Raw genomic sequence first — 24,118 nt, 5'->3', positions numbered from 1 at the left:
GTTTAAAAATAGTCTGCTCTTCCAGCAATGACATCACCCAAATCTGCGAAGCTTAGACCCTAATCAATGGACTGAATAAATAACTTCTAGAGAAAGGAGCAAGACGTCGTCAGATGGGGTAATTGTAGAGTGGGGGTGGGGGGGCCAGATTAATCACTGGAAAACCGACAATAAATTCCTATAAAACTAAAAGCTAACAAGTTATGGTGTATTAGAAAAAAATCTTCATTTTTTTAAAATAACTGATTTAAAAAACCTTTTTGTAATTTAATGTTTAAAATTTCCCTTGGATGACTTTCATAAAGCTAAACTATGCGCAAAAAGCGTTTCATTTGGGGGTCATTCACTAGGAGGGCTTTAGTGCGGGTCCTATGCAGATCTGTGTTTTCCTGGTACTCACCCGCATGTCGTATTAAGATGCAGCGGCTGTGTCCTGTGTAACTGTGTGTCCCAATATAAATCAATGGGATGCCGGAACGTGATGCACACAACACCTGTACACAGGGCTGCTGTTAGAAATCACGGGGCCCCATACAGTCAACCTGACAGGGCCCCACCAGAGAAGAACACAGTTTACTATGCTTCGCTTGTGATTGAACACAGTAATTGATCAGTACCGAACACTCACTGTGTTCGTTCAGGAAAGGAAGGGGCTGGTAAATGTGACATATTTACTGGACCCTTCCCCCACTCTCCATCCCGAAGATCCTACTGTGTGCTGGCAGCTGCCAGGGTAGGGGAACACAGGAGGTTTGGGCAGCAGGGGGAAACTTATGGTGTACAAACAGGGTGACGGGTGCGGTGGGGGGCCAATTACTGGAATTGATCCCCTGTAAGGTTCTCTTTGCAGCAGCTGTGTCAGGAATGGACTGGCCAGCAATAGTGGGACTCAGCTGCCTTATGAGCTGCAGTACCAGGGCTGGCCAGCGGGTGCTCCCAGCAATCAGAGACTCAACCTTGCAGCCAGTCAAACACCTGGAACTAATTATACTGGTGTATTTAAGGGACATTCAGACCTGCAGACTCTGCCTTGGTGTTGTGTTTCTCTTGGGCCCTGTTTCCTATTCCTGTTCCCTGTTCCTGTTCCTGTCTGATTCTCTGCTGACCCTGCTCTGATCCCTGGCTTGTCTGACCATTCTCCTCTGCCTGACCCTCTGTACCACGCTGCCCGCTACCTGCTGAACCTGGCCTGTGACCCCGACCATTCTCCGCTTGCTCCCCCTGTACCTACCTGCCCGACTGATATTGACCCGGCCTGCCTGACGACGCTTGCATTGTATGTACTGTTATCTGTGGGTGGTTGGTTGGTTTGTTTGCACTGTGTTATGTTTTAGTATTGCACTGCGTTTATGTTTGTATGGTTAGTGTTAATAAATTACATTGTTTATAACATATCTGAAGTCTGCGTTTCCCTGCGTCAGTCACACACCTCTGGTCATACCCGGGAGCCCTGACAAGCTGAAAGAAGCCAGTGGGAGGGAGAGGAGAAGAAACCAGCTTTCAGCTTCTGCACAGAGAGCCATAAAGGGGATCAGATCCAGTAATCCCCCCCCCCCCCACACACTGTGCCGACCATCCTCCCTGACCACATCCAAATCACCCAGCTGCCTGGCCCCCCTGCTGACCTGAGCCCCATAGAGGAGGACTGGTGGTACCCCCTTATCCACAGCCCTGCCTGTGCATCCCCATGCAATGAAACCGCGAACCTGCATGAGACCTGCAGTAAAGCGCCTCATATGAACAAGCCTTTAAGTATTTTACTCAATAGCCACAAAGACTGTATATCAAGGATATAAATCCACTTCGTGTACCTTTTGCATAAAAAAAAAAATTGACACTTTAAACTCTGGATACAAAAACTTTAATTTGAATATATTCCTGCATTTTCTGATAAAAAAATATATTTCTTACTTGACAGCGAAGATATAAATCCACTAGGTGTGAAATGCCTTTGCAAGCACAGATTTTGCCATAATAAAGTAGCAGTGGCCAGGTCCGGGACAAGGGGTGGGCAGAAGGTGCACATGCTCTGGGCTCAGTGGTGCTATGTGGATAGGGGGCACTGACAGCGAACGCATGCTTGTTGGCTAACAAGAGTGATGCTGCCATCAATCCTGTCATTCAGAAGAGAGCACAGTGCAGGGCTGTGATAGCTGCTGGAGGGCAAAGACAGGACAGTGGTGTGCTGAGAACACAAGACACCTCCTTCTCAACACAGGCACCTCCAGAGAGTGTGGGCAGATTACTCTTCTTGCCAGGGTTTAGATGCTGGTGAAAAGTGCAAAGGGTTGGCCAAAGGGAGGTGCATGGATATGCTATAGCTCCACAATAGAACCTCCATCTCACAGTGATCTTTGTTTTTTTTTTTTTAACGGGTGCCACTTCAGCACCACCTCCTATCAGCCACTGTCATAGTAGTTGGTTGCTAGGACCTCCCAGCATCCTAGCAACCAAGCAAGTGCTTGCACCACTCCAACATTCAGAGGAGGAGAAAAGAAACTTCCCCCTCTGGACCTGCTGCCAGTGCCCTGCCTCCCAGCTTTACCTGTTGCAGCACTAAGAGCATAAGGGAGTGGTCTGCTATGCAAGATGGGTATGAGACCTCTAATGAATCTGATTTATACTGGGCAGTGGCTCTGGGGACCCTGATGTTAGCAGAGGGACATTAGGTGGATCCTAATGTAAGGGGGGGATTCTGGGGACCCTGGTGTTAGGGAAACGTCTCTGCGGACCCTGATGAAAGGGATGAGCAGAGACTATGGGTACCCTGATGTTGGGGGGGGGGGGATTCTGGGGACTGTAACATAAGGGGGAGGACTCTGGGGACCCTGACATAAGGTGGAGGTCTCTGATTTGGAAGTGGGACTCTGGGGACCTGATGAAATGGGGGGAGCAGGGACTATGGGGACCTTGAAGATAGGAGGGTGACTCCAGGGACCCTGAAGTTGGGGGGACTCTTGGGACACTGACGTAAGGGGAAATGACTCTGGGGACCCTGACATAGGTGGACATCTTTGCCCTGGGCACTGGATGACCTTGTCCTGCCACTGGCAGTGATATCATCACTGTGATGTACAGCCCTGGCCAAAAGTTTTGCGAATGACACAAATATTAATTTTCACAAAGTCTGCTGCTTCAGTGTTTTTAGATCTTTTTGTCAGATGTTACTATGGTATACTGAAGTATAATTACAAGCATTTCATAAGTGTCAAAGGCTTTTATTGACAATTACATGAAGTTTATGCAAGTATTCAATATTTGCAGTGTTGACCCTTCTTTTTCAAGACCTGTGCAATTCGCCCCGGCATGCTGTCAATCAACTTCTGGGCCACATCCTGGCTGATGGCAGCCCATTCTTGCATAATCAATGTTTGAAGTTTGTCAGAATTTGTGGTTTTTTTTGTTCACCAGCCTCTTGAGGATTGAACACAAGTTCTCAATAGGATTAAAGTCTGGGGAGTTTCCTGGCCATGAACCCAAAAGTTCGATGTTTTGTTCCCCAAGCCACTTAGTTATCACTTTGGCCTTATGGCAAGGTGCTCCATCATGCTGGAAAAGGCATTTTTCATCACCAAACAAGATGCTCTCGGAGGATGTTTTTGTACTATTCTTTATTCATGGCCGTGTTCTTTGGTGGAATTGTGAGTGAGCCCACTTCTTTGGCCGAGAAGCAACCCCACACATGAATGGTCTCAGGATGCTTTACTGTTGGCATGACACAGGACTGATGGTAGTGTTCACCTTTTCTTCTCCGGACAAGAATTTTTCCAGATGCCTCAAACAATTGGAAAGGGGATTCATAAGAGAAAATCAGCAGTCCAATCCCTGTACCTCTTTGGAATATCAGTCTGTCCCTGATGTTTTTCCTGGAGAGAAGTGGCTTCTTTGACACCAGGCCATCCTCCAAAGGTCTTCACCTAACTGTGCTTGCTGCCATTACTGAGCAAGCCCCGATCCCTCAGCTAAGTCAACTTTTGGAGATTGTCCTGGCGTTTGCTGGACTTTCTTGGGTGCCCTGAAGCCTTCTTCACAACAATTGAACCTCTGTCCTTGAAGTTCTTGATGATTCCATAAACAGTAGATTTAGGTGCAATCTTAGTAGCAGCAATATCCTTACCTGTGAATCTCTTTTTGAGCAAAGCAGTGATGACTGCACGTGTTTCCTTGCAGGTAAATTAATATTTGTGTCATTCTCAAAATGTTTGGCCAGGGCCTATGGAGAGAGCAGAGCTGTGGGAGGAGCCCAGCAGGCCCCACCCACCACGGGCTGCCTGCAGAAAACTACAGGAAGAGCGGAGATAAGACCAGTCACCCAACACAAGGAGAGAGAGCAGCAGTGACTGGTCTTTATTACACAAAAATAGCCATAAAATACACAGAAAAATCCATAAATTTATTTTAGGTACTTATATAGCGCCATCAATTTACGCAGCACTTTACATATATATTGTACATTCACATCAGTCCCTAACCCTCAAGGGGCGTACAATCTAAGGTCCCTAACTCACATTCATACATACACATACTGGGGCCAGTTTTAGACAGGAGCCAATTAACCTACCAGCATGTCTTTTAGAGTGTGGGAGGAAACCGGAGTACCCAGAGGAAACCCACGCAGGCACAGGGAGAACATGCAAACTCCAGGCAGGTGGTGCCATGGTTGGGATTTGAACCAGCAACCCTAGTACTGCCAGGCAGAAGTGCTAACCACTTAGCCACTGTGCTGCCATAATTAATAAACTAATTACATACATTTTTTATATATTAATTTAAAAAAACACAAATTAAATAAATTATAATTACAATAAAATAATACATTCATTTATTAAATACATTAAATAAAGTATTAATAAATACATTAATAAAAAACAAAAATAAAAAAAATCATATATCTTTATTGTACACAATCACCTTTATATCTTTATAGTATAAACTACTAATCCCATTAATCCAGTATGTAATGGAGATGAAAAAAATGCATGTTTGAAGCCCAGCCATGGCTCCCTCTATAGGTACAGTGAAGAAATGAGTGTAGCCATGAAGGGTCAGGAAGCGTGTTATATGCAAGATTATTGAGTTAAAATAAGTAAAGCAAAAAAATACTCTGAAAATAGAAAACTCAGGCTGGCCATGCATTAAGTAATTTTCTTTCCCTCAACCAGGGTTGAAGGAAATAAAATAGCTGAATTCCCCCATCATCACTCAATTGCCCCCGATGCGCTATTATATTCTGACAGCGGGAGGTTTCCCCACCATCGGAATACAATGATTTACCGCTGGCAGCTATAACCGGCGGAAGTAATTGTATGGAAAAAAACCTGACACGCTGGTTGCACTGAAGTCGATCAATAGATCAACTTCTGTGCAATCAGCCCGCCCATAGATAGATTGAAATTCGGCTGGTTCCTGCTGAACTGGCCAAATTTCTCTCCCTCTATGGCCAGCTTAATACAGCCATCACATTTAATCACTAGTAAGGTGCAATATATTATATTATTGTTTTTGGTTTAGATACACGCGGGACACTTCTGAACGAGGGAAACTGACTGCTGGAAAACGTAGGTTAAAAAACGGCTGTTTAGCCGCATTTGCTTAACGTGTTTATGCGCGTTTATGTGCATTTGCGTTTAGAAGCGTTTTTTAAAGATAAGCACAGGAGAACCTCCCAAATGCCCAGAATGCACTGAAAAGTTTTAAATTATTAACTATTTCAGACTGTTTCAGAGAAATACAGAGAGTAGAAGCAGAGACAGCAGTATGTGTTGAGATTAGCTTAGGTGTGAGTTACTCATTAACATTTCTTTTGTTTCCAAGGGTGGGAAAGGTGTCTGGTGGAGGGAGTCAGTAAGGCCACCTGGCAGGGGGTCTTCATGAGGAATTTGAGGTGTGAATGGTCATTAACATATCTTTTGTCTCCAAGGGTGGGAGAGGTCTGAGGTGTGAATTGGTCATTACAATGTGTGACAAGCTTGGTAGGAACATCCTGTGTTCAGTGTTTTGTCCATCTGAGTACCTTGAAAATGCTTTTCATGCATTTTTCATGATGAAAAAAGGTTCTGGACAGCATCGGGAACTGGAAGAGTTAAAAAAAAAATTCAGACGCAAACGCTTATAAACGCGATTTGCTGCGCTTACAAGCGTTTTGCGTTTTAAATGCTTATAAAATCGACTGCTGAACGCAAGTTTGTTGCGTTAAAAAAAACGACTGTAAACTCAACTGCCTGTAAACGAAGATGTGTACATGGACACATAGGAAAACATTAGGGAGAGCTCAGGGGCTGCGGAAGAAAATGCTGAACAGCTCCTAAACGTGAGTTTATCAGTTGCAGTGTACATGAGCCCTAAATGCTCAGTTCATTGCTTTACCCAGACATCTGAGACTCTGTATAGATAGAGAGATGCAGATGGTTCTCCTTTTTTGTATGACAACATTGAGATTGCTCAGGTAATGATAAGGAAGGCAGATCCTCCCACTGAGCAGTCAGGCTCCATGTACACGGGACACTTCTGAACGATGGAAACTGACTGCTGGAAAACGTAGGTTAAAAAACGTCTGTTTAGCTGCGTTTGCATAACGCATTTATGAGCGTTTGGGTTTAGAAGCGTTTTTAAAGATAACCTCAGGAGACCTTCCAAAATGCCCAGAATGCACTGAAAAATTGTGAAAAATTAACTATGTCAGACATTTTGAGAGAAATAGAGAGAGCAGAGACAGAGAGAGCAGTATGTGTTGAGATTTGCTGTCTTTTTTTTTTGTGGTGTTTGGATGTGTTCCGGTTCATTTCTGTACAGAAATTATTGCAGCAGTGTGTAACATATGTTCTTTCATGTGAAACCTCAAAGTTTGGTGTACCGGGTCCATTTGAGTACCGGGAAACACTTTGCATGCACTTTTCATGATAAAAAAAAAAGGCTTTGGACAGCATCTGGAAATGGAAGAGCTAAAAAAAGTTTCAAACGCAAACGCCTACAAACGCGTTTAGCCACATTTACAAGTGTTTGGCGTTTGAAACGCTGATAAATTCTACTTCTCAATTAAGTTTTCTGCGTTCAAACAAATCACTGTAAACTCAACTGTAAACGACGATGTGTATATGGACACGTAGGAAAATATTAGGGAGAGTTCAGGGACTGCTGAAAAAAAACGCTGAACAGCTCCTAAACATGAGTTTATCAGCTGCAGTGTACATGAGCCCTCGGTCTGAGAAAGGGCTTGGCAAAGCATATGTTTGCTGAATTCCCGGCAATGTATCGGGTTCTCAGATAATCTGAATTTTCACTTCATATGGGTGAAGTCCGGTTTCTGTCTCCTCATCCCACTTCTTCCTTCCTTTAGGCCGATGAATTTATCATAGAAGCTGTGACTCTACAGCAAGTGAGGAGGGTGCGTATAGGACACGATGGGAAAGGAGGAGGCTGCGGATGGTACCTTGACAAGGTTCTAGTCAAAGAAGAAGGAAAACCCGACACTGAAAACATCCAATTCCCCTGCGACAGGTATGACCCCCAGTACAGTAGAATGATTTCATAAAAAGACGTAATTTCATAACTATATAAATGGTTTTGAAAAGTAGTTTTTTTTGCGCGCTTGCAAAGCCATGTCTTCAAGATTCTCACTCGGGTGGTTTTTCATGCACTCTACAAATCCCATATTCCATAGTCTATCTCAGGAACGAGCCTGAGAAGGTGGATGCCATGTCCAGATCTGGCAGTTACGTTCTTCAGCCCAGTGCATGTTAGTTTCGGTCATGTGCAGTGCTCTATGCACTCTACAAATCCCATATTCCATATTCTATCCCAGGAACGAGCCTGAGAAGGTGGACGCCATGTCCAGATCTGGCTGTTAGGTTCTTCAACCCAGTGCATGTTAGTTTCGGGCATGTGCAGTGCTCTATGCACTCTACAAATCCCATATTCCATAGTCTATCTCAGGAATGAGCCTGAGAAGGTGGAAGCCATGTCCAGATCTGGCAGTTACGTTCTTCAACCCAGTGCATGTTAGTTTCGGTCATGTGCAGTGCTCTATGCACTCTACAAATCCCATAGTCTATCTCAGGAATGAGCCTGAGAAGGTGGATGCCATGTCCATATCTGGCTGTTAGGTTCTTCAACCCAGTGCATGATAGTATTGGGCATTTGCAATGCTCTATGCACGCTACAAATCCCATAGTCCATAGTCTATCTCAGGAACGAGCCTGAGTAGGTGACTACATTCCTATATATAGTGGGGGCATGGATAACAAATGTAGCCATCCTCTAACAGGAAATCTGATCACAGCAGTAAAAAATTAAATATTGGAGAATTGTAAGAGGCTAAAGCTGGGTACACACTATAAGAAAATCAGAAGGAAAATTCAGTACGAGGAACGATTGAACGATTATCTGATCTTAGTATAGTGCTTTCAGCAGCCAATTCCTACTGTTTGGGTGAAAAAAACCAAAGGTGCAAGCTAGAAAATTTTTATTGTATGTGAACACAACATCCAATTTTCACTCAATGTGTACAGTAGTCATAAATAATATTAGGAAAAGAAGGCAAAATGCGCATAATCAGAAGCAAAGACGGACCTGAAAAAAAAATCACCAGCAAATGTAGAAATCATGCACAAAAAACAATGTTCGCCTTTGCCGTTCGAGAATTTTCGCAAGTAAATACCATTGTCAGTTACATCATGATACGCATACGCACTGGTCATCCAATTTTCTAATCGTGTGTACCCCACTTAAGAGTAATAGAAGGGACTTTTTTGAATTAAGAAGACATACTTGAATAGAATTTTCTTCCTTTAAACCAGAGTTTAGTGTCATTTTAAGCCATGAACTTATTGAAGTCTCCTACATAAGTTGTCTCAAAAACCCAACCTGAAAATCGTACTTGGCTCTAGAAATGCCATGATCTCATTTAATACTGAATATCCTTCAATGATGGGTGCTCTCTGTATCATCTGTACAGGTGGTTTGATAGGAATGAAGATGATGGTCACATCATTCGAGAGTTGGTTCCAATCGGTGACTCGCAGAATCTGAGTAGTAAGTTTCCTGATTTTGTATAACTTGTACCTATCAGGATATAGGAGCTATGTCCTTGAGATAGGGGTCCACTTAGGCCCCAAAATGTCAGTAGATATGTCTCATTTTGTTTTTTTTTTGTTTTTGCTTGGTTTTCATGCCGTATGTCCTGTCTTGTACAGGTATCAGTTATCACTTCCAGATTAAGACAGGAGATGTTAGTGGTGCCAGCTCTGACTCCCGGGTGTTTGTCAAGTTGTATGGGGAGAAGGGAGACACCATCAAACAGTTCCTGCTTGTTTCTGACAATGACCTGGATGACAACTTTGAAAGAGGACGGGTGGACAACTTCACTATCAACACCATAGATGTTGGGAAGGTATGTTGTTACCGTGTGTTCAAAAATGAACCAAGTTAAGACGGCCATAGATGGATTTGTCCAGTTCAGCAGGCACTGGCTGAATTTTGATCCATCTAGGGGCAGACTGGTTGTATAGAAGTTAATCATGCATGATATGCTATTCTGTTTAGAGGTATTTGAAATTAAATTTGTAATTACAATAGGTATGGACAAAAGATTGGTAAAGCAATATACAGTGAAGGAAATAAGTATTTGATCCCCTGCTGATTTTGAATGTTTGCCCACTTGCAAAGAAATGATCAGTCTAAAAATTTAATGATAGGTGTATTGTAACACTGAGAGACGGAATAGCAACAAACAAATCAAAAGAAATGCATGTCTAACAAATGATGCACTGATTTGCATGCTCATGAAGGAAATACAGTAAGTATTTGATCCCTTATCATTCAGCAGGATTTCTGGCTAGGGACAAGATTGTAGACCTACACAAGGCTGGACTGGGCTACCAAACTATCGCCAAGCAGCTTGGTGAGATGGTGACAACAGTTGGTGCAATCATGCGGAAATGGAAGAAACACAAAACAACTGTCAGTCTCCCTAGGTATGGTGCACCATGCAAGATCTCACCTCATGGAGTGTCAATGATCATGAGAACAGTGAGGAATCATCCCAGAACTACAGGTGAAGATCTTGTCAGCTGGGACCACAGTCACCAAGAAAACAATTGGTAACACACTACGCTGACAAGGATTGAAATCCTGCAGTGCCCGCAAGGTCCCTCTGCTCAAGAAAGCACATGTCCAGGCCCGTCTGAAGTTTGCCACTGAGCATCTGAATGATGCAGAGGAGGACTGGTTTAAAGTGTTGTGGTCAGATGAGACCAAAATCAAGCTCTTTGGCATCAACTCAACTCACTGTGTTTGGAGGAGGAGGAATGCTGCTTATGACACCAAGAACACCAAACCAACTGTCAAACTGGTAGTGGAAACATTCTGCTTTGGGGGTGTGTTTCTGCACCACATCAAAGGGACAATGGACAGGACAATGTACTGTCAACTCCTGGGTAAGAACCTTCTTCCCGCAGCCAGGCCATTGAAAATGGGTCGTGGATGGGTGTTCCTGCATGACAATGACTCAAAACACACGGCCAAGGCAACAAAAGAGTGGCTCAAGAATAAGCACATTAAGGTCCTGGAGTGACCTAGCCAGTTTTCAGACCTTAATCCGATTGAAAATCTGTGGAGGAAGCTGAAAGTTCGAGTTGCCAAATGTCGGCAACCAAACCTTAAAGACTTGGAGAGGATTTGCCAAGAGGAGTGGGCCAAAATCCCTCCTGAGATGTGTGCAAACCTGGTGGCCAACTACAGGAAACGTCTGACCTCTGTGATTGCCAACAAGGGATTTGCCACCAAGTACTAAGTAATGTTTTGTGAAGGGGATCAAATACTTATTTCCCTCATGAAAAAATCCGTGCATAATTTGTTAGACATGCATTTCTTTTGAATTTTTTGTTGCTATTCTGTCTCTCTTTGTTACAAAATACCTACCATTCGATTTTTTAGACTGATCATTTCTTTGTGAGTGGGCAAACATTCAAAATCAGCAGGGGATCAAATACTTATTTCCTTCACTGTGTCAGATTGTTTATAGTTCCTTTTTTTGTCCTGATAACAGATTTGTAAGCCTGACAACCCGTCGTCTTTCCTTTCCACTTCATAGATCAACAAGCTCCTGATTGGCCATGATAATGTGGGAATTCGAGCTGGATGGTTTTTGGGCAACGTTGTGGTGCAGGTCCCATCACATGGTAAACAGTATATGTTCCCGGTCAACCGCTGGCTCTGTAGGGATGAGTGTGACGGCAAAGTGGAGGTGGAAGTCTACGCCAGTGAAGTCATCGATATTGAGAAATGTAAGTTGAAACCCAGGGGAGTAACTGCAGATCATGGGGCCCAGTAGCAAAATGTAGATAGGGCCACTGATGAGCTCCCTACTGTTATTGGTCCTGTCGTAAAGTATGTCTAAATCAAGGACCGGCAGCAGGGAAGCTGTCATTGAAATCAGTATATCACTAGAGACCAGAGCTGTGGACAGAAGTTGTCAGGGAATAGTGGGGCAGCAATGCAAGCAACTAACTTTTAACACTAATTTGCCTTCAAGCTTACCATTCTGTCCTCAGTAGCTTATCAGTCATTTTCAGCATCTCAGATCTCAGGGCCTCAGTGAGGTCTAAGCTCTCCTATCCCAGGGTCTCAGTGAGGTCTAAGCTCTCCTATCCCAGGGCCTCAGTGAGGTCTAAGCTCTCCTATCCCAGGGTCTCAGTGAGGTCTAAGCTCTCCTATCCCAGGGCCTCAGTGAGGTCTAAGCTCTCCTATCCCAGGGCCTCAGTGAGGTCTAAGCTCTCCTATCCCAGGGTCTCAGTGAGGTCTAAGCTCTTCTATCCCAGGGCCTCAGTGAGGTCTAAGCTCTCCTATCCCAGGGCCTCGGTGAGGTTTAAGCTCTCCTATCTCAGGGCCTCAGTGAGGTCTAAGCTCTTCTATCCCAGGGCCTCAGTGAGGTCTAAACTCTCCTATCCCAGGGTCTCAGTGAGGTCTAAGCTCTCCTATCCCAGGGCCTCAGTGAGGTCTACGCTCTCCTATCCCAGAGCCTCAGTGAGGTCTAAGCTCTCCTATCCCAGGGCCTCAGTGAGTTCTAAGCTCTCCTATCCCAGGGCCTCAGTGAGGTCTAAGCTTTCCTATCCCAGGGCCTCAGTGAGGTCTAAGCTCTCCTACCCAGGGCCTCAATCAGGTCTAAGCTCTCCTATCCCAGGGCCTCAGTGAGGTCTAAGCTCTCCTACCCAGGGCCTCCATGAGGTCTAAGCTCTCCTATCCCAGGGCCTCAGTGAGGTCTAAGCTCTCCTATCCCAGGGCCTCAGTGAGGTCTAAGCTCTCCTATCCCAGGGCCTCAGTGAGGTTTAAGCTCTCCTATCCCAAGCAAGTGCTGAAAGTAATCAGTCAATAAAAAAAGAGTTGTAGTAGCAATAATAATGACTTGCACAATATTTTATTTTGTGATATATGTGAGAGTCATTGGTCGTTTTGCAGGCCTTTTTGAGTGTTTTAATCATTTGTGTGCGTGCCCAAGGCTTAAGCATTTTTTTATTTAAATTATATTTAGTCGCTGGAAAGCTAGTTACTAGGAAAGAAAAATACCACATAAGGCACGCCATAGACAAAACGAACCGGTGGTTGCGGGAAAGAAATTTGTGTTCTCCTGGCGGGGGCAGGGGAAGCCGCCAGGAGAACACAGTGATTATTGCTAGCGGCTGTAACAGCTGCTAGCAATAATTACATTTAAAATCTGGCAGGCTGGTTGAACCCAAGTTGGATGATCGATCAACCTGGGTATATTCAGCCATCCCATACATGATTTGAATCTCGGCTGGTTCCTGCTGAATCTGCTGAGACTCGAACCATCTGTGGCCGGCTTAAGGGAGTTTCTGCTTCTTTTTTTTCTATACATTTTTTGCGCATTTTCCAGGCACTCCCATTGAAGACCATTGGGACCAAAAATGTTTGAAGCTTGTAGGTTAAAAGGAGCTCATATACTTTTTCGAGCTTAAATCGACACTACGCTCAGGTATAAACAGGCACAAATAAAAATCATGGAATTTTGAATGTTGAGTTTTTTGGAGCTTCAGACTTTGGACTACAAAACACTCAGGTGTGAATGGGGCCTAATACAAACTTTTTTAAACTGTAGGGTTTGGATTTTTTAAAAATTTTTTTGCAGAACTACAAACAGCAGTTAAGGAGGCACTCCTTGCAGCCGGAAGAAGACTGTGCTAGGTATATACAGTCAATTTCAGTGCTGGCCAAGATGACCAGAAGTTCTGAGGACAATAAATCTACACTACTAAAGCTGGCTATACATGGATAAAAATCAGTCTGGTTCAGCGGGGACCTTGCTGCAAATAAAAGCAGTTTAACCTAAAATTAAGGCGCTATCAACATAAAATTAAAAAATAAACTCTCAAAATAAATAAAAATCTCAAAATACTGACCCTCGAAATAAAAGGCTATTTTTTTAAAGAATGTAGAATGCAGAAAAAAAGTTTGCTATAGACAGTACAACAGCTAAAAGTGGCAACTGACCTCACAAAATAAAATATATCACAAGGAAGCCCCAACAATAAGAATACAAAATGCAGCAAAGTGGTTGATTGCCAAATTGTATTAAAAATACAGTTTTTTACCTGACCCCTATCTTATCCTTTGCTGTATGTCAATTTTCCCTTTGCTTTTCCTACAGAAGCTAACTAAGGCACTATGACTGCTCTGTGACCCCCTTTAATAGTGAGGGGGCTGATTTATCCAATCCCCCCTTATTGGCCCTTTAAAGCCTGTTGCCTGTATTTCCAATGACATGCAATGCATTATAAAAAAAATATCCTGGGTGAATCTACATATAAATTCCTTGGGCCTGCGAATCTCAAATCCTCAGGAACCCAAATCTCATTGTAATCAGTGTACATTATATACTGTGTATATGTATGTAATGAAAAAAAAAAAAAAAAAATATATATATATATATATATATATATATATATATATATAAAATTATTATTTATTTATTTTTTATTTATTTTTTTTCCAGATTTGTCCCTTTGTCAGCCCATAATAAAAAAAAAACAGGGCAGGTTTTTTTTATACCAGTTTATGAAATACTTGTATGTCTTGAAAAAAATATTTAGATAGACAAATTAGCCAAAGAGTTATAATCAACCTCACGAACACTTACTGATCATGCTAATTGTGTCCTGGGCATCGTGGCTTCAGTGACCTCTGTGCAAGGGTTGAAAAGCCTATGTTTCAACTGAAGTTTACATTTTTTTATACAGTGATTAATTATGAAGTCACTGTCACCACGGGGAATGTGCGCGGTGCTGGTACCAATGCCAACGTTTTTATGCAGCTTTATGGGGACCGCGGGAAGACGGAGGAGACCTTCTTACGTAGTCGATCCAATGACTTTGAGAGAGGAGCAGAGGATATATTTAAGGTTTGTTGATGCTTTAAAAAGTTTTAAAAGCTTAATTTTTAGTAAAGTTAATTGAGATACTGCAGAATATTAACAGCTAAACGAGGATGGCTATGCTACCAATCACCATTGGGATTGCTTGTAAAAGTTAGCAATTGTTTGTTATCATGCTCATTGTAACCCAAGAATTCGGTTTCAGTTTCTCTTCAGATTCCAGCCTGGAAAAAGAACCCCCCTCCCTGGGGGCTCCCTCCCAGGCTACACAGCAACACCACTCAGCAATCCATTTTTCACCTGACTCCCCTGATAGCATGGCGCTCTCATATTTATGGGCTAATCTACCACAATACCAGGGCCTCTTGGCCTGGGATTGGTCAGACGTCCATGAATATGCAGACTGAGGTCTCCATCCTTCCACACACTGGCTTCTGGAAGCTTCCATTGACCTCCACAACCAGGTTGAGGCAATACAGTCCTAACATTGCTGAGTCAGCCAACCTGACCTCGAACTGAACCCACAAAAATTTAGGCTCAATCACCACCACGAGCCAAAAATAAATATACCTCAGACTAGCCTCTCCTAGTGAGTGCTACACATACAGTGGATATAAAAAAGTCTACACATCCCTGTTAAAATGTCAGGTTTCTGTGATGTAAAAAAAATTAGACAAAGATAAATCATTTCAGAACTTTTTCCACCTTTTAATGTGACCTATAAATTGTACAACTCAATTGAAAAACAAACTGAAATCTTTTAGGGGGGGAGTAAACATAAAAATGTAAAATAATGTGGTTGCATAAGTGTGCACACCCTTAAACTAATACTTTGTTGAAGCCCCTTTGATGTGATTCCAGCACTCAGTCTTTTTGGGTATGAGTCTATCAGCATGGCACATCTTGACTTTGCAAAACACTTCCTTGCAAAAACACTCCAAATCTGTCAGATTGTGAGGGCATCTCCTGTGCACAGACCTCAGGTCTTCAGGAACCCCCATGGCAAAATAAAAAAAATGTCATGGACCAAAATCCATACCAGACCCTTGTTCGAGCATGTAGTCCGACAGGTCAGGAAAGAGGGGGACAAGCGAAAGTCCCCCCTCCTGAACCATACCAGGCTGGGCGGGGGACTTATCGGAATTTGGAATTGCCCAGATCCCACCCCCTCCCCCTTGTGAATGAGTATGGGGTACATGCTACCACTGCTCATTCACGAAAAAAAAAAATGTAGTGTAAAAATGACAGAAGACAGTCTTTGACAAGTCCTTTACTAAAAACAAAAATAAAAAAAATGCCCCTTGAAATAGATCCAATGTGAATCACGATGCCTGCTGCCACCGCAAACCCGATGATTAAAAAAAAAAATCCTCCGCTCTCAGCGCTGGTTCCTGCCGCCTGACAGCTTTGCTGGGATGACCGTTCTTAAATACTGTGGTTAGGTGCATTGCTTTGGCCAATCACAATGCACTGTCATGGCACAGTGCATTGTGGGGCATGGTTGGAGAATAGCTCACCAAATGCCCTTACCGTTCATGTGTTCACCAAACATACGAATGTCAAGCCCAACACTAGGGACAAGTTACTTCTAGGTATACCATGACATGTCCTGAAAAAATGAGAACCTTCACAGACCTAATACTACATACATTTGTATCATCTTTAGATTTTGTTTTTTTTCCCCAATGCTGTAGATTGAAGCACTTGAGGTCGGTAACATCCTCAAACTCAGGATCGGTCATGATGGTAAAGGGTTTGGAGATGGCTGGTTTTTAGAATCTGTTGAGGTCCGGAGGGTTGAGTCACAAATGGTGCCTGTCTCACAACCCGCTGATAAGAAGAAGAAGACAAACAAGAAGAAGAAGACCATTAAAGAGGAAGAGGAGCTGCAGCCACAAGAGGTGGTGGCGTCGTACAAGTTCGAGTGTAACCGGTGGCTGGCTCGCGGGGAAGGCGATGGAGAGCTGGTGGTGGAACTTGTTCCTCAAAATACGACCGAACTGGAAGGTACATTATAGTCATCACTCCAAACAGATTTATACAATTGCTTTATTGCTAAGATTATAGACTGCATTATGCTTTTCTAGGACTTCATTATTAGTTATTTTAACATACAGTTTATTTCTGAGCTTTTAATTTTTTTCATAGCGGAGATAGGGAACAAGATTGAAAGCACAATTTAGGTTATTTTTTATTATTATTATTATTATTATTATTATTATTATATGTATAGCATCGACAATTTACGCAGCAAATTACATATATGTTGTACATTCACTTCAGCCCTTGTCCTCAAGGAGATTACAATCTAGGGTCCCTAGCTCATAGTTACATAGTTACATAGTTAGTCTGGCTGAAAAAAGACAAAAGTCCATCCAGTTCAACCATTAAAAAAAAAAAAGTTATAATCCTATACCCACAGTTGATCCAGAGGAAGGCAAAAAAACTCAGCAAAGCATGATCCAATTTGCTCCATCAGGGGAAAAAATTCCTTCCTCATCCCCCGAGAGGCAATCAGATATTCCCTGGATCAACTTTACCTATAAATGTTATATCCAGTTATATTCTGTGTATCCAAGAAAGAATCCAGGACTTGTTTAAAGCAATCTACTGAGCTGGCCAGAACCAACTCTTCAGGAAGTCTATTCCACATTTTCACAGCTCTCACTGTGAAGAAACCTTTCCGTGTTTGGAGATTACATTTCTTTTCCTCCAGACGTAAAGAGTGCCCCCTTGTCCTCTGTGATGATCTCAGGGTGAATAACTCTACACCGAGTTCACTATATGAACCACTGATGTATTTATACATGGAGATCATATCCCCCCTTATGTATTATACATGGTGATCATATCCCCCCTTATGTATTATACATGGTGATCATATCCCCCCTTATGTATTATACATGGTGATCATACCCCCCCTTATGTATTATACATGGTGATCATATCCCCCCCTTATGTATTATACATGGAGATCATATCCCCCCTTATGTATTATACATGGAGATCATATCCCCCCCCCCCTTATGTATTATACATGGAGATCATATCCCCCCCTTATGTATTATACATGGTGATCATATCCCCCCTTATGTATTATACATGGAGATCATATCCCCCCTTATGTATTATACATGGAGATCATATCCCCCCTTATGTATTATACATGGAGATCATATCCTCCCCCCTTATGTATTATACATGGTGATCATATCCCCCTTATGTATTATACATGGAGATCATATCCCCCCTTATGTATTATACATGGAGATCATATCCCCCCTTAATCTCCTCTTTTCAAGAGAGAATAAATTCAGTTCCTCTAATCTTTCCTCATAGCTGAGCTCCTCCATGCCTCATATCAGTTTGGTTGCGCTTCTCTGTACTTTCTCCAGTTCCCCAATGTTCTTTTTGTGAATTGGTGCCCAAAACTGAACTGCATATTCCAGATGAGGTCTTACTAATGATTTGTTCCCGGGGGAAATTATATCTCTCTCTCTGGAGTCTATATCTCTCCCAATACAAGAGAGGATTTTGCTCGCTTTAGAAAACCACAGCTTGGCATTGCATGCCAATATTAACCCCTTCACATCTAAGGGTAAAACAAATCTAAATGCCTAAGCACAATTTTGCAGCATTGACATGTGTTAGTAAAACCGGACGTATCATCACAACTACTTTGTACATCCAGGTGGATTATACCTTGTTTTTTTCAGGACAAATTGGGCTTTCATTTGGTGGTAAATGGTAATGGATATCTCCTGATTTTTTTTTTTTTATTATCAAAGGAAAACTGGCCCAAAATAGTAAAAAAAAAATAATTATTTTTATTTATCTGTGTTTTTCTTGTTACTACCATAACCTGCCACCAAAGAACAACCCAAAATAAATTATCCAGCTCTTGATGATCGCAGCGATACCATATATGTGTAGCACACTGACACTAACTGACACTGATACCAATTTTTTCAAATCCCGACCTTTGACCTTGGCCTTTTGACCTTGACCTTTGACCGTGACCTTGACCCAAACACTTACCCTGTCACTGAACTAGATCAAACCTTGATCTAGGTATTTTTTCTTTATTTTTTAAATATTTATTTATTTCGGGGTAAAGTTTCAGCACCACAAGCGGTACCCCCGAGCTACACTCGGGAATACACTGCAGCGTTGCTCCGGGATTTCTTCTTCACTTACCTTGTCCTGCGCTCCCGCGATGTCCCTCCTGCAGTGTCCCTGGAAATGTTCTCCGGCCGATGCCGGCATCTGTCTTCTGGGTTCTGTTCCCTGCGACGTCGGGAAGTACGGGGGGGGCGGAACTGGTGGGAAATTTGAAAATGACAAAAAGTGACATTCACTAAATTCACTAAAATCAGATAGTATAACATTCCTGTATCAAACCATTTCACATACATTTTGTCCCGAGTGCTTTGTCCGGCGCCCTGCCTGTATTTTGACTGTTCTTTCTACCTGGAAACTGAGAAACGTCCATAACGTCCAAAAACCGTCCCTTTAGGTCAAAAGTGGTTTTAGACCGGCTAGAGAACAGCGATAGTAAATCAGAACCACTTGCAGAATTGAGTGATAATGATTCGTGGGGGAAATTCCTCATCAGACACTGAAAACGATTGTGCGACTTTGCTCAGCGATGTGCGAACTTGGCGCTCTATTTCACATTTCAGTGTTTTTGGTTTGATTATATTATTGAATTAAATTTTTTATTATTATTATATTATTATTTTTTATGATTATTTATTAATTTATGATTTTGTGTTTCAAATTTTATCATACCCGGAATGTTTACTAGACTCTTGTTCGGACAGATTTCAGTGAGTTATTCCTAAAAATTACAGGCCTACAATAAAAAAAACTACATATTTCCATGCAAACAATGTACCGCTTTGAGCACAGAAATATAAACATAATCAGACCGCTAGGGAGGTTAATGTATTCTGGAAGCATACAGTTGCAAGAAAAAGTATGTGAACCCCTTGGGATTACGTGGAGTTTTGCATGAATTGGGCATAAAATGTGCTCTGAACGTCATCTAAGTCACAACATTAGAAGAACACAGTCTGCTGAACATAATACTACACAAACATTAGATGTTGCCATGGTTTAATTGCACATAACATGTAAACATTCACAGTGCAGGGAGGAAAAAGTATGTGAGGCCCTTGCTTAATGACTTCTCCCAGAGCTAATTGGAGCCAGGAGTGAGCCAACCTTGACTCCAAGCAGTGTGATGATATTGGATGTGTTGCTGACAGCTGTCCTGCCCTTACAAAACACACATGTTTTGGGTTTACTGGTTTCAAGAAGCACTGTCTGTTGTGAACCATGCCTCGCAGAAAAGAGCTCTCAGAAGACCTATGATCAAGAATTGTTGACTTGCATGAAGCTGGAAAGGGTTACAAAAGTATCTCCAAAAGCCTTGATGTTCACGTGTCCACGGTAAGACAGACTGTCTACAAATGGAGAAAGTTTAGCACTGTTGCTACTCTCCCTAGGCGTGGTCGTCCTGTAAAAATGACTGCAAGAGCACAGCGCAGAATGCTGCATGAGGTAAAGAAGAATCCCAAAGTGTCAGCTAAAGACCTACAGAAATCTCTGGCACAAGCTAACATTTTTGTTGACACATCTACAATAAGGAAAACATTAAACAAGAATGGAGTACATGGGAGGACACCACGGAGGAAGCCATTGCTGTCCAAAAAGAATATTGCAGCACGTTTGAAGTTTGCAAAAGAGCACCTGGATGTTCCACAGCACTACTGGCAAAATATACTGTGGACAGATGAAACCAAGATTGAGTTGTTTGGGAAGAACACACAACACTATGTGTGGAGAAAAAATGGCACAGCACACCAACATCAAAACCTCATCCCCACTGTGAAACATGGCGGAGGGAGCATCATGGTTTGGGGCTGCTTTGCTGCCTCAGGGCCTGGATGGATTGTTGTCATTGATGGGAAAATGAATTCCAGAGTTTATCAAGACATTTTGCAGGAAAACGTAAGACCACCTGTCCACCAACTGAAGCTCCGCAGAGGATGGGTGATGCAACAGGACAATGACCCAAAGCATACAAGTAATTCAACAAAACAATGGCTGCAACAGCACAGAATACGCCTTCTGGAGTGGCCCAGTCAGAGTCCTGACCTCAACCCGATTGAAATGCTGTGGCATGACCTTAAGAGAGCGATTCACACCAGACATCCCAAGAATATTGCTACACTGAAACAGTTTTGTGAAGAGGAGTGGTCCAAAATGACTCCAGATCGTTGTGCAGGTCTGATCTGCAACTACAGGAAACGTTTGGTTGAGGTTATTGCTGCCAAAGGAGGGTCAACCAGTTATTAAGTCCAAAGGTTCACATACTTTTTCCTCCCTGCACTGTGAATGTTTACATGTTATGTGCAATTAAACCATGGCAACATCTAATGTTTGTGTAGTATTATGTTCAGCAGACTGTGTTCTTCTATTGTTGTGACTTAGATGACGTTCAGAGCACATTTTATGCCCAATTCATGCAAAACTCCACGTAAACCGAAGGGGTTCACATACTTTTTCTTGCAACTGTAGTCTTCTGAATGCAGTAAATGTATCCACATTGCTGTCCATTGCTGCTTTAAAGGACTACAGAACGTACTGTTTGTCGGGTTGAACTGCTCCAATGACTAATCCACTTTCATGCGTTTATCCTTACCAGTCCTATTGTGTGACAATATATGGAGACTTGCCTTTAGCAATCTGTTTAGTATCTATTTCTTTTTGTACCTGGTACTTTGTTCACTTAAAAGATAAGTTCACCTTTGGGAACATGTTACGTTCCACCCGTTTTTAAAGTGGAAAATGCAACATGTTCCCAATGCTGCTCCCCCCCCCCCTCCCCCCCCAACATTTTCACTTCAGCTGTCACTTTTAAACCCCTTCACACCTAAGGGTAAAACAAATCTTAATGCCTAAGCACAATTTTGCACGTTGACATGTGTTAGTAAAACCATCTGTATCATCACAACTACTTTGTACATCCAGGTGGATTATACCTTGATTTTTTCAAGACAAATTGGGCTTTCATTTGGTGGTAAAAGGTAATGGATATCTCCTGATTTTTTTTTTTATTATCTAAGGAAAACTGGCCCAAAATAGTAAAAAATAGTAAAAAAAAAAATCATTTTTTTTAATATAGCTGTGTGTTTCTTGTTACGACCATAACCTACCACCAAAAAACAACCCAAAATAAATTCTCCAGCTCTTGGTGATCGCAGCGATACCATATATGTGTATGTTATCTGTTGTTTGTACCCGTAGTACAGCCCAGAACAACAGTGCGCATTTTGTTTTGTCTTTTTTTTTTTTACCTAAAACACTGACATTAACACTAACTGACACTGATACCAATTTTTTTTAAAATCCTGACCTTTGACCCTGACCTTGACCTGAACACTAACCCTGGCACTGAACTAGATCAAACCTTGATCCAGGTATTTTTCTTTATTTTTTCTTTTATCTTTTAATATTTATTTATCTTTTTTTTTTTTTTTTTTACAAACATTTTTTTTTCTCTCTATGTCAGGAGTTAGAGAGATACAATGTATCTCTCTTCTCCATTCATAGAGAGAGAAAAAAGCAAGGGGGCTGGGCTGCACAGTGACTTATCACTGTGATAGCCAATCAGAGGCTATCACAGCAATCATTTGACCCGGGACCGGGAATCCCGTGTCCCGATCGTTAGGATGGAACCCGGTGCTCTCAGTGACACCGCGGTCTCTGTGCTGGGAGCGCGCCGAGCGGCGCCCTCCCAGCACAAAGACAGGTACGTATGCGGGCCCACGGAAAAAAAGCCCAGTTCTGTGAGGCCGCATATTTGTGTGACGTCGGCGGGAAGGGATTAAAAACAGCGTCGGGTCACTTATTCACTATTTTTATATTCAATTATTTTTAAAATATGTTTCAAATATATTTTTCTTCCATATGGGTTGGCATGAATCCAGTAAATTATCCCCATCCCACATGTTCCTAGAAATGGTTTATGACTGATGACAATTGCGCGGTCATGCAACACTGTGCCCAAATGAAATTTTCAGCATTTTTTCTTGAGAAAGGTACATAGTTACATAGTTAACCTTTCACTTTCACTTCAGCTGTCACTTTGTAAAAACAGTGCCGGGTCATTTATTCACAGTGTTCTGTGAATGAATAAACTACAAGTCCCAACAGCCCTGGTGGCTGTTGGCTTGTAGTTCTCAGTGAACTACCATAGGACTGTGATAGTTCATTGAATCTTACTGTCAGTACTGTATATCTGCTAGCCCGTACACCCCGTATGGGCAGGCAGATATACCGACAGGTCTGCAGTAGACTTGCATGGCACCAGCGATCTGCTGCAATGCTCTACAGGCTCCTACAAACAAAAATGCATTTATTATTTTTGGTCAAAAAATAAACTTTTCCTTTAACCCCTTGGCGCCTCCCGGCCCTTTAAGGGTTCCAGAAGCCGGGATGCGGGGTTTCAGGGTCATGTGACCACTGTGATTCACTGTCACAGCAGTCACATGATTGGGAAAGGTCTCGATCGAAAGAGGACCTTTCTGTGAGTACCAAACGTGTGTGCTGGGAGCACGCAGGGCGCGCGCTGTCAGCACATATGGATTTTTTAATAGAATGCAAATGTGCGATCACTCGCTGTCTAGGCCCAGACACCGGGAGGCCGCACATTTGCGTTTGGCCAGCGCCAAGAGGTTAACCTGGGGTGTCAGACGGACTGAAATCATTGAGGAGGTCTAGGCAAAAAACATAGAACCCATTCTATCTAGCGGCTCCTCCAGGGGTAGCGCTACACATGTCAGGGCAAAATTAAAAAATATATATATATATATGCAGTATTTCTCTGCCATACATATAGAATTCCTTATGTTTTATCATTTTAAAAATGCTGCAAGTACAGATAAATACCTGTTGATCTACTAAAACTCATTGTGCTAATGATGTCCTGTTTGAGCTGACAGCGCTGCCTCTGATGCACTGAAATCCCAATCAGCGTTGTCAGCTTGTCAGACTGTTGCAGGGGTTGTCAGCAGGTCTGCGGGTGAATTTGGGCAGTGCTTGGATGTACACTTCAAATATTTTTATAAAAATAATTTTTTTATTAAATACGTGTAATATAGTGCAGCGTTTTTCAACCACTGTGCCGCGGCACACTAGTGTGCCGTGAGATATTGACTGGTGTGCCGTGGGAAAAATTGCAATTTCATCCGTAACATGTGGCCTCGGCTCACAAATAGACCAATCATTAGAACAGCAATGGGCAAACTACGGCCCTCGGGCCGTATACGGCCCGGCGGACCTTTTAATCCGGCCCGCGGAGCGTGATACTGTCAGGATGATCTGTCCCCCTCGACGTATCTGCGCATGTGCCGGAGATCGCCGATCGGCTGCTAATGCCTGAAACTGGCACATGCGCAGATACGTCGAGGGGGACAGATCCTCATAGGAGACAAATTTTCATGCCACGCGCGGAGCAAAGGTAAGTGAATTGACACAGGGGGTGCTTGGGGACTTAATATGGGGGATGAATTAATATGGGGGATGAATTACTATGGGGGATGAATTACTATATGGGGGATGAATTACTATGGGGGATGAATTACTATAGGGGGGATGAATTACTATGGGGGATGAATTACTATATGGGGGATGAATTACTATGGGGGATGAATTACTATATGGGGG

The 24,118-nt window shown here is 42.6% G+C and overlaps 1 protein-coding gene across 1 annotated transcript in view; it reads left to right on the top strand.

Moving 5' to 3' along the window:
- The window catches only part of LOXHD1 (lipoxygenase homology PLAT domains 1), a 296,932-nt gene that overhangs the window by 100,180 nt on the left and 172,634 nt on the right, over window positions 1–24,118 (top strand). The window contains exons 14-19 of the mRNA XM_089662524.1: window positions 7,337–7,497; window positions 8,954–9,030; window positions 9,192–9,388; window positions 11,090–11,282; window positions 14,250–14,410; window positions 16,078–16,390. Of these exons, the coding sequence (XP_089518650.1) occupies window positions 7,337–7,497; window positions 8,954–9,030; window positions 9,192–9,388; window positions 11,090–11,282; window positions 14,250–14,410; window positions 16,078–16,390 (1,102 nt within the window). The remainder of the gene's footprint in view (window positions 1–7,336; window positions 7,498–8,953; window positions 9,031–9,191; window positions 9,389–11,089; window positions 11,283–14,249; window positions 14,411–16,077; window positions 16,391–24,118) is intronic.

Source organism: Staurois parvus, unplaced genomic scaffold (genome assembly GCF_062004578.1).
Source record: "Staurois parvus isolate SC_StPar_1 unplaced genomic scaffold, SC_StPar_1.0 ptg001489l, whole genome shotgun sequence".
NCBI lineage: Eukaryota > Metazoa > Chordata > Amphibia > Anura > Ranidae > Staurois > Staurois parvus.
Note: the sequence above shows the minus strand (reverse complement) of the source record. Positions and strands in the feature narration are given on the sequence as shown.